Genomic DNA, 12,289 nt, shown 5'->3' with positions numbered 1-12,289 from the left:
AATGCTCAAGTTTAAAAAAAGACACCTTTATCTGAAAAAGAAACATAAAAATTGCAAAATTGATGAAGTCTTGTAAAAAAAAGGTTAGTTAGAAAAAAGCTAATATAAACAGGGATAGGAGTTAGCGGTTGGCTAAATTTTGCTGATGTGGAGAGGTTTTTAAAATCACCAAAAAATGTGCTATCATAATACCTGAATGATCCCTAACTGGTATTTAAATTAAACTAGATCTCTCTAATATTTGATTAACTGTGAACTGAAAAAAAGTTTTTCAGTCTTCAATATTTTTCCACAAAGAAAATTAGTCTCAAGTTTGCAATACTATATTCTCTTATGGATTTAATGAGTAAATAATTAACAAAGCACATTAAAAAAGGTGTTAAAACTATGTTTAAATTTAAAGAAAAATTATTGTTATAAAAAATGTTAAATCAATCAAAATTGAGTAGGCTAATACAAGGCTGCGAATTACTTTGGCTTTTGCAAAAAGAAGTCGTAGTCAATAAAAAAAGTAAATAGTTCAGAATGTTTGGTGATTTTGCCAACATTTTAAAAACCTCGCCACGAGAAAGCTGGAACAAAATTTCGCTTCATATGTACTTTTAAATAATTTTGGTGTAATGATGTAGAAAATAACTTTAAACTAAATTCATAAAACAAAGAATCATACATTAAAAAATAAACTTAGATATCACTCGAAGTAATTTTCCTAAAAACTGTAGAAAGTTGGCTGCTCTGCTAGTATTACAGCAGTGAAAAAAAAACTTGATATGATGAAACATTTATCTCATTCCTTTTAAAAGTGTTGTCATTAGGCTTCAAACATGGATAAATAAATTTTTTAATCTTCCTTTCAAATAATAAACTTTAAAAGACAATCCTATGAATGAAACTTATTGAAACAATATACCTGAGAAATAAAAAAAATCATGAGAAGTTTATTATTTTAATTTTTATTTCTCAGAAATTATGCAACAGATTTTACTTAAATGAAAACTTTTTCTTCTGTAAATAAAAAAAAAGTTTGACATATGTACAACTGCTATTAAGGCTTGCAAAAATACAATGAGAAAAGTGCAAATGGTATTCATACACATTTATATAGTAATGAAAAATAGCCTTACTCATGATATAAGACATTTTATCAGTAACACCAATTGAAACAAAGTATTCTATTACATAAAATGTGGGAAAATATATATTTTTCTATTCAGATACAAATTTCTTACAAAATGTCCAAATATAAATTTGAGCACAAACTGAAATGTTATATTCTGTTAAATAATAATAATCTAAAAGACAAAAACTAAAGTTTGAAATCATTAGAATTATTCCCATGAAATAAAAACTCAAAAAAGTTGTATTTTTAAATTTAAATTTTTTAGAAACCACACAATTAGGGAAATACTTTTTTCTCCTTCAAAGAAGTTTATTTCGCAGGTATTGCATAAGGATAACTTATATTAAAGCTTTTTAAATACAATTGGGAAATAGTAAGTTAAAGCTAAACCAAATTAATACAGTAATAAGAAATAGCTTTACTAATAATATGATAAATATTAAATGTAACAGCTGTAATCATAGCTGCCAACATGGATAGGAAAAATCCAGTAGATTTTGAGAAATAATATAAATTTTATAATTGTTGAATAATGTACAACTAAATATTTTACACATAGGGAATTTTTATAGTCATCAAAATAGAAAAACTGCAATATTTTCCAGTTATGATTGACATTTAAAATGTTACGTACTATGTTTACTCATAATTTTGAATATTAATAGGCATTTAATTCATCAAAGATAGTTAAATTATTTTTTAAAAAAAGAATTTAAAAAGAGCTCTAAATAAAAATAAACTGAAAATTTTAGAATTGTTTTTTTTTTTTTAACTGATTTAAAATGAGGTTCACTTCATCATGTATCAGTAAAACTTATTTAAATATTCAAGCATACATATTTTTTAATAACTTACTCAATTTTAGGGAATTTTTCTAAAATGTACAAAAAATCAGGAGACTTAATTAAACTAATGGACCAAAAGAGACTGGCAATATCCTATAGTCTACTAGAAAATCCAGTAGAGTAGGCAGCTATGTATAATTAACAACTTTACAAAATTGAGAAAAAATTATTCCTTATTTATGTATACAAATAAATGTTTTCAAAATATAAAGGTATATTGTGCACAAACTGAAATCTTGATAAAGAGTAGAAACTCACCCAGGCAACAAAACATATTTTGACCAAACTGACAGTAAAATTTGATATAACAAATACAAACAAAGTGTCGAATGTAAGGATACCTCTCATACTAGATATTATGCTTAGAAGCCACATGATACAACATGCTTTGCTTAGTACTGAAACGCTTAGTACAAAAATTACACCGAAATAGTTTCATTCCAGAATGGCTCCTCATGTGTCGTTGCAGATTCTCTTTTTGAGAAAAACTTCTGTCACATTCTAGGCAACTGTAAGGACGCTCACCAGTATGTATCACTTGATGCCTGCTCAGGTAATACCTAGTAGCAAACTGTTTGTTACATATGTTACAAACATGTAAAGTGCCAAGGTTAATAGAATTAGAATGTGAATATCCTGAAATACAAAGAATTTTATTGGAAAAATATAGAAACATATTTAATTAGGAACAATATTCAGAAATATTACTTTATTCTATAGATTCATTTTTAAGAAATTAGGAATATTAGTTTGTTTTAAAATTACCATAAAGATTTAGAAAAATTAATTTATTGAATATATAGATTCAGAATTCAGAAAACAGTTTATTATTATTATTATTTAGGCTTTTGCCAAAATCTATTGTGTTGCTTCCTGGAACAAAAATAATTTTTTCAAAATTATAGTGAAACTTGGTATTCTAACAACACATGTTTTCATATGATAAACCAAACAATTGATGTACCAATTTACACAATAGCTTAGAGCTTTATAAGACACACATAAGAACTAGACTTCCCTGTCTTATGGCCACACTGGTAAGTTATTACATTAACAAATAATAACTAAAATAATTACTCAAATGAATATTTGTGAAAATAATAAAAAATTATATCAAACACAAAGAAAAAAATTATTATTTTAACAGTAGTAATATCAAAATAAATTTTATAAAAGACACAATGATTGATAGGATTATACATACATTAATTTGATTCCAGCAGTTTATCTATTGCTTCTGTTTACAATATTTTATTTTTTAATAGAATATTAATACTCAACATTTCTAGTACAACTTTTATTAAAAGTTGTATACTTTCTTTCCGTTGTAAATTTACAATTTAATATAGGGGCTTAAAATGTTTAGAAATTAACTAAGTTCTACTGTCATCAAAAGTCAGCCATTTTCGTTTACAAATTGCTGAAATAAATATGGTTTCAAAGTAAATTCTTCTGGCAAATAAATATTTAAATTATGACCAAAACAAACTTAATTCAACTCCTTTAAAAGGTAAAGGATTCACAAAAATAATTACTTTTAATAACTACAGCTACTTACATATTTAAAAATACTAATATTATTAGTAAGTTTGGTACTAAAATTCAACACCCCAGGCATCTCTTTTTCTTCCTTATCCCCAAAATTAGCAGGGCTAAACAATGTCCATGAAATTCATGACCCGGAGGAAGTCGGCCACCAAAAGTGGGCTATTTAGTATGTCCCATTTGTCCAGACCAAGACAGTCCAAGATATGTTGGGGAAAAGCCTGCATGTTGTGGCACTTGGGGCAATTTGGGAAGATTTTAACAATGCCCTCGAAAAAAAGGGACTTAAGGTGGCCGCTGATAATTTTCGATGCCAGTTTCATGAAGGTGAGTGAAATTGGACTCATCAAAGTTTCATCTGTCCCCTACTTACCCAGAGTGTCAGCGATATCATTGCCCAGAACCCCAACGTGAGAAGGGATTCATTGGAGGTGGACTTCATGCAATTGTGAGAGGATTTTAAGTTTGTGCAGGATTGAATCTCCTGTTTTGTCTCTCACTTTCCTCCAATGCGATAAGTACTGTATGGAACTGAGACTGTCAGAGAGATTCAGATGTTATTGTGATCCTGCAGTGTTAGAAGAGAATCCAGGGCAGTATCAATAGCAATGAGTTCACTTCTAAAAACTGAGCAGTAATCAGGATTCCTTTTGAGGATGTTAAGGGAGTAATTAGTTGATTTAATGTAGACACCGCTGACACCCCAGGCATAAATTTCATTGAAAAATATTTTAAATAAATATTGTAACTAAAATAAAATCCTCCTTGTTAAACACTTTAATAGTAAATATTCAGTGAAAAAATAATAAGAATTCAAGCAAATATTCAGTGAAAGGAAAAAGAAAATTTCTATTTTTGTGTGTAATTATTACACATAATCTCTATGTTCCTACATTGACCACAAGAGTTTCTGACTTCAAAAAGACAAAACCCTATAATAAGCATTTCAAAGAAAACTCAACCCAATGTGCTTTTTCTCCAAATGATTATAGTCTTCTAGGGTCTGAAAACAACATTGGTTTGACCTACTAAAATCTGACTTGAGCCACCACACAATTAATTAGAAGTAGAAATTTAAATTTATTTCACACTTATTACAATAGTAAAGTAAGTAATTTAAAAACAATAAGTTGCATTAAAAGAAATATCAAACAGTTACACATAATAAAAATTAAGAAGTAGATTAATTTATGAGATAGATGTTAAAGTAAAAAGAAAATCTATTTAGAAAATTTTATATCATATACTCACCAATAGAGAGCATTATATGTGCTTAATTTTTGAAGAAAAATAAACATTTCTGTAGCACTGCTTTCGACAACAAACCCAGGTCACTGCAAGATTGCAACCTGAATGTGCTATATAAATTTGCCTAACAATAACAGGACCTTTTAATGCCTTTTTTTTTAACTCGCCTTCCAGTTTCAATATCGAGGGACTATCATGGATTCAGGCATACGGGCACCAATCAGCTGCTCATTTTTAACGACTTGGTGTTCAGCTGTGATGTCTCAGAGGATAGAACATTCGCCTTCTACTGAGGTGAACCAGGTTCGAAACCTGGTGATGGCTGGTTGATTCGAATTCCGCACCAAGCTTGCACTGACCACAGTGCTGACAAAAAATATCCTCAGTGGTAGACAGATTATGAGTTACAGTCCCCTTATTTAAAATATTTTTTCTGTCTTACATGATACATTATATTTATGTACACTTTCTTTATTCTTTTTATTTCTCTTTTTCAATTTTTAAGTATATAACAAAATTCATTTTTTTTTATTGTTCATGTTCTTTTTACTTCATTTATTGTTTCAGTCATTAGTTTTCTATTAAACAAATGTGTTGCACTTCATTGTCCTTGCAAGACTTTCAATGTTGTTTACTAAATTTTATCGTAAATTTTTTTTATATGTGTTATGTAATATGCAATTTTTCATAATAAAATCCCACTGATCAGGCTAGCTCACTGGGTTGTGGCGAGCTGGACTGGTAGCCAGACGTGGACTACACGGGTAACGGTTTTGCAAACCTAGGTACGTGTCCACGTCTGGAATGGAAGAAAAAAAAAGTCCTCTTGCCGTCAGACTAGCTGTGGGAGATTTTCATGGCTTTCCTTTCCTCTCCTCTCCATGCAAATGCGCATGAGTTCCATCAAAAAGTCCTCCATGAAGGCAAATTTTTCCCAATACTTGATCCAGGAGTTCCCTTGTCTTCTGCTTTGGGCTCAAAATGACAAGGCTACAGAGTTGAACATTGATAGTTGTAACCCCAAAAATTGGGTCAGCTGTTCAACAACGGTTATAAAAATATAATAAAATGACTTGGTGTCCAGTCAAATTCCCTTTTTCTAAGTCGTGACACACTTAACTAGGCACACCTGTCAATTTTGAAACAAGACTATAAGGTATAATCTTTCTACTTGCAATAGTTTAAAAGCCAAACAGAGGAAATATCTCATTGCTGGACTCTTAACAAAATTTTAACTTATTTATTTATTCATTTTTAAAAAAAAAGTCTTTTAAAAAAGAAAGAAATAATATCATTTTAAAGTTAACAACTCTAATTTATTTAATTGTGAGTTCTTTACAATACTTTAGAAACTTCGAAAAATATTTTTTTCAAATATTCCAAATGCTTCATTTATTAAAACTACATCATAACATGATCATCATAGAAATACATAAAAAAAAACTACTTAATTTCTAAATTATTTTTTTAAACATAAAATTAAATTAAATTTATAAATGTACTTCTAATTTATAAATTTTTAAGTACATTTAATTAAATATAAAAATAATTTTATTAATGTCTGAGTACATTTAAACAGATACATTTTTTAAGAATCTAAGGAAAAATAACATCTAAATAAATAGCAAAAGATGAAATAGAAATTTGCATCAGAAAATTAGAAACAGAAATAAAAAAACAAAACAATTTTTTTGTTCAAAAAAAAAACTTTAATTACACTTTGCCCTGTTTTTGTTGCATTGTAAAGTAAAGATGAATAATTTTTTCGCAATTCTAAAAGTAATAAAAAATTAAGTTTTTAAGAAGAAAAAAGAACATTATTAGAAAACTGAACAAATATATAAACAAACAATATGAATCATCATGTTTATCATAAAATCAAATATATTTACTCAGTTTTCAAACAATTTTTTTTTATTTCTAATATTTTCCTGAATAATGAAGTAACATATTAATTGCATATATATATTTTTTTGGTTTCTTTGAATACAATAAGGAAATCAGTTCAGATCAAACTATGAATCATTAACTATATTTAACAAAATGTGTGGTTTTCTTTGACCTCATATAAAAATTACACGTAGATCAATGAAGAGTGATACCCTTTTCAGAAATTAAGTAAGACATTGAAATTGATAAATTCAGCAAAAATAAAAAAGAAAACCAAACTTGGTAATTTAGAATTTTAAATAACAAGTTGGAGAATAACATATGAGTTACAAATTTAAAATCGAATTGTGTAAAGAGAGTGCATGGCGCAATAAACACTGTTTTGAAACAAAGCTTTTAGAGCAAAAGGCACACTTAAATGGTTTCAATCCTTCATGGCTTCTTATGTGTCGCTGAAGATTTTCTTTTTGAGAGAAATGTTTGCCACATTCTGCACAAGAGAATGGGCGTTCCCCAGTGTGTGTACGGTAATGTCTATTAAAATGGCTGCTTGCAAATTGTTTGTGACATATGTCACACAGATAAAAGGAGTTGGATTTGTTGGACTTGCAACTAGAATTTGGGACATCAATGTAATCATTATCTGTAAAGAAAGAAGAATTAGTATTTATGCATACAATGAAAGAACAAAGTACAGATTTTTATGAGAGACTAAGACCTTCAGACCTAAAGGAATACTTGGTTAATCTTAGAAAGACATAGTACCTGTCTCCTGATTAAAGAATTTGGGCAGTATTTTTACCTGATTAAAGAATTGCAATTGTATTTTCAGCAAATCTATAAACTTAACAGTTAGAACTAAATTCAGAAGCTTTATTTAAACTGTGGCAGTTCTTTTTATTTTGAGGTACAAAAACTTACACTTGTCTAATGGCTTTTTCTATCTAGCCTGCTTTAGAGCTCTCTTAGCATCAACAATAAGCTGGAGATGTACTAATTAACAACTACCTCCACTCATCAAATACACTTATCTAGTCTGTTTTTTTTATTCCTTCTTAAGATCAGAAATAAGATGGACTAGTTTAAATCTACCTCTTACATACTCCTCTTTAGTCCAATTTTTGGTGTCCTTTTGTCATCAGAAATAAATTGAAGAAGTACTAGCTTTAAAATTCATCAAAAATGACATGCAAATACATCCAAGTGAGTCTAACTACATTTTTTTTTATTATCATTTCAGATTTTTTGATAAATTTTTTTCTTTTTATTATTTTTGAAAGGAATTTTACCAATAGTATCAACAGATTCGAACATAGTTGGTAAATGCAGTAAAAAATTAGTAAATGTTACAGCTAAATAATACTTTTCTTAACTTTTTGAGAAACACAAAATTCTTTTCAAAATAGGCTATTTTTAATGAAATTCTTGGAAATAAATACTTTTCTCCTTTAAAACACTGGATTTTTTAAAAATTTTATTGCTAATAACAAAAAAAATTATTTATCTAGATTTAGAGATATCTTTTAGTATCTTTGAATCGAACTCTAAGAACAAAGGACCTCTAAGAATATTTCTTCCACTGCGACAAATATATTCCAACATATTTCAATTTAAGTAAATTATTTAAATAACTTCCATTTGAAGAGCATGAAAATCACTATAATCGTCTAATGTTTTCAGAATGAAGCTTTTTTTTTGCTTTTAAACTAGTTTAAAAGAATTATAATCAATTCAATATCTTGCTGCTGTTGTTGTTCTCATCCCCATGAGCAGCAAGGCGAAATCAGGTCCATCAGCTCGTTCATTCTGAGAAAGTCTAGCACCAACAGGGGAGGTTGAACCTGGTCCTGCCTGGTAAGTCTCAGACAAGATAATATGTGGTCAGGGGAGGCCTGGGCAGCAGAACACTTAGCGCAGATTTCAAAATGTTTATTACCATCGATATAAGTCATTGATGACAGATGTCCACTGAGGAAACGTAATTGCAGATTCAATATCTAAAACATAAAACAATGTGAAAGCGGATAGGTTAAAGAACTGGCATAAATCTTTTTCCAGAGTAATTAAAAATACTTTTAATGTGTTTGCACAAAGGCTTTTTAAAATGAATATTAATTAAATGAATAAAACATTTGCATAAGGAGAAAAAGCACAAACAGGGCAAAAATTATGAAATATAAAAAAAATCTTAGTATTTTAATGAACAAAATCATTACAAGTCCATTGAGGAGTTTTCAATACAAATAAATAAATAAAGGCTTCAGTTAGTTCCAATAAGGCTGCAAATTTCAGTTAATGTAATTGTTGGGAAACATAGAAAAACTCTAAATTGAAAATAAACACCAATAATCTCTAAACTACACCAATAATTTATAAATACATCGAAGAAAAAGATAAATACAAATACAGGGTGTTTCATAATCACCATCAAATTTTAGATTCCTTGTCTAAAGAAAATAAAAAAAATAAGAACATCGAACTATTTCGAGTGCTGTATGAAACTTGAATGTAATATTTGACTTGACTCTCCTATCAATTTATCTGAGCAGAAATTATGTTCAGTTAAATCAGTTTTTTATCTCATTAATCTCCTAATCCTCATTAATAATTCATCAGGTTTTCATAATATTTCCTTGCTTCACACGTAAATTTTATTTTTGGACTCCAAATGTCTATTTTTTATTTTCACCTTTGACAAGGATAAAAAAAAAAAATTAAGACTAATGTAAGTGATTATAAAACACCCTGTTTATTTTCTCATCATCATTCATAACAGAAGTTATCAAACAAGAAATCTGTAAAAGAAATATTTTCTTGTCTAGTAATTATTTAAGACACTTAATTATTTAAGCATTAAATAATTTTAATTAATCATATACGCTTAATAATTACTTAAAAATTAACTGATTACAGTAAGGCAATGATTATCTAAATGTTTTGGGACAAGACCTATTTTGATAACTCAAATATTCGGATTACAAGAATAACACAATTATACAATTATTTAATTGATAATTGAACTGAAATTTTTTTTTTTCATTTGAAAAAAGTGTAGGAGCAAAAAGAAACTTTTGAATCATAGTTTAGAGCTATTTATTCCGTAAACGGAAGTATTTAGATAAATAATGTTTGGATATTGGAGATTCTACAGAACTTGATATGCATATATTAAGTACGAAAAAATTAGAAGTCCAAGTTCAAAGCAATTTAGTTTCTGTATTACTCAGTGGAGCTTCAGAAAAAAAAGAATAATTTTGTACAAAAACAAACAACAGAAAAACATAACAAAACGCATCTGATTGCACAATATATAATTGTTTAGAAAATTTATGACATGGTAGCCGCCATTTTTTAATTCTATAAAGCTTTGAAGAGAAAAAAAAGCACAAGATCAAAGCAACTAAATTATTTTANTATACGCTTAATAATTATTTAAAAATTAACTGATTACAGTAAGACAATGTTTATTTAAATGTTTTGGGACAAGACCTATTTTGATAACTCAAATATTCGGATTACAAGAATAACACAGTTATTTAATTGATCATTGAACTGAAAAATATTTTCATTAAAAAAAAAGTGTAGGAGCAAAAAAAAACCCTTTTGAATCACAGTTCAGAGCTATTTATTCCGTAAACGGATGTATTTAGATAAAGAATGTTTGGATATTGGAGATTCTACAGAACTTGATATGCATATATTAAGTACGAAAAAATTAGATGTCCAAGTTCAAAGCAATTTAGTTTTTGTATTACTCAGTGGAGCTGCTAAAAAAAAAAAACAAATTTGTACAAGAACAAACAGAAAAACATAAACAAAAAGCATCTGATTGCACAATATATAAGTGTTTAGAAAATTTATCACATGGTAGCCACCATTTTTTAATTCTATAAAGCTTTGAAGAAAAAAAAAGCACAAGATCAAAGCAACTAAATTATTTTAGTACTACCAGCATAACTTTAGGCAATACAAAACAATATCTGATTGAGTTTAAATCAGGGTTGCCACTGAAATCTGTGCATATTATGTACAATACATTAAGAGGAAAAACACAATCACTGTGTTCTTGTAAGAGCTGTATTGGGCTCACTATACTAGTAATAATTGCTGTAAAAACTTAAGGAAAAAAGGAACAGCTTAACATACTTGAAACAAACAACGCTATAGTAAATGAAATAGCTTAGTATAGCTAAATTATCATCCCTACATATCCCATAGATTGACCTTTGAGTGGTCACCACTTTTAACAGACGAAAATAAGAAACAAAATTCCTTGTATTTACCCAAAAAAAAAAAAAAAAAAAAATCAAAATTCTCTGTATTTTCTAGATTTTCCTACTTCTTCCTTTGGAGTGGCAACCCTGTTAAAGTAAAGCTTTTTCAAATAAAAATGTGTTTCACAGTTGCTTATGATAAGTAATCTTGTGTCTTTTAAGGCTTGATTTCTGAGAGAAGCAACGGCCACATTCTTCACACGTGAATGGACGTTCTTGAGTATGAACACGCAGATGATCCCTGAGGGTGGACAGAGAACGCTGCAATTTACCACAAATTTCACACATTCTGGGATCACTTGAACTGGAATATAAATCGTAATTGGAATAAGGAATTCCTGCAAAATAACGATTAAAAATATTAGCACACAAGAGTCTAAACATATTTCGTTTAGGTAGCTAGGTTTTTGCAATATGTGCCACGAGACACACACAAAAAGAATTTCGTGAAAAAGTTAAGGCAAATTTTTTTTTCAGCATACCATTGTTATTATTTTAAAAAATATCGGATTATGCTTCTTCGATAATTAAATCTTAAAAAACTTTAGTTTTTGATGGCTATTTATAGATTGTCTACAGTAAGAACTCCCCTCATCGCAAAGTCTGAGGTTGTCTGCTGCTAGGGAAACAAGAATAGCGCATTCACAAAGTCTGAGGTTGTCTGCTGCTAGGGAAACAAGAATAGTGCATTTTAGGGAGGGGAACTTCTCTTCACTGGGCTAGGGTTAACACACTTGACCAAAGAGATTCCTTTTCTCCAGTCGACCAGAGCCAAAACCAGTCCTAAACAATGATCCTACACCTCTACTTGAAATAGTTATTTCTCGTTACCATAGTCATCGCCATGGGACCAAACAATTGGCTAGGGGAGTTCTTACTTTAGACAAACTATACATTTGCCATGTAGTTGGCAAAAGAGAGTGGGGAGGAGAAAACATCACTATTATTTTCAAGAAAGTAAAGCTTCTTCTACAACAGTATGTTACATTTTTATTAAATCTGAGACCTAATCAATGCAATCTAAAAATTTAATATAATATGGACAAAACTGGTAGAAATGTAATAAAAACATAGCATTATATAAATAAAACATATTAATTTATGTGTTTCATAAATAAAACAAATTGAGTTACTTACTTTATATAGAAAACATATTTAGCTACATATTTTTATTTTAAACAAACATATTGAGCAAGACATAATTAATTTAGATTAGCATTGCAATTAAGTAGCTACAGCCAAATAGGCACCCACAATGACTAAGTTTATAAAGAATTAATTTGCAAAAAACGTTTGAAAATTAGTAATAACTGTTTAATTTGCACTTTACTACAGCCAGCATCAACTACAGTATCAATGTTATACAT

The 12,289-nt window shown here is 28.7% G+C and overlaps 1 protein-coding gene across 1 annotated transcript in view; it reads right to left on the bottom strand.

The window, feature by feature from the left end:
- LOC107452481 (zinc finger protein OZF) overlaps positions 1-12,289 on the bottom strand; it is a 20,156-nt gene extending 7,867 nt beyond the window's left edge. Inside the window, exons 1-3 of the mRNA XM_071181878.1 lie at positions 12,253-12,289; positions 11,108-11,260; positions 2,389-2,601 (exon numbers count right to left, since the gene is read on the bottom strand). Coding sequence (XP_071037979.1) covers positions 2,389-2,601; positions 11,108-11,260; positions 12,253-12,289 — 403 coding nt within the window. The remainder of the gene's footprint in view (positions 1-2,388; positions 2,602-11,107; positions 11,261-12,252) is intronic.

This window comes from Parasteatoda tepidariorum, chromosome 6, assembly GCF_043381705.1.
Source record: "Parasteatoda tepidariorum isolate YZ-2023 chromosome 6, CAS_Ptep_4.0, whole genome shotgun sequence".
NCBI classification, from domain to species: domain Eukaryota; kingdom Metazoa; phylum Arthropoda; class Arachnida; order Araneae; family Theridiidae; genus Parasteatoda; species Parasteatoda tepidariorum.
This window is presented reverse-complemented; position numbering and strand designations above follow the sequence as displayed.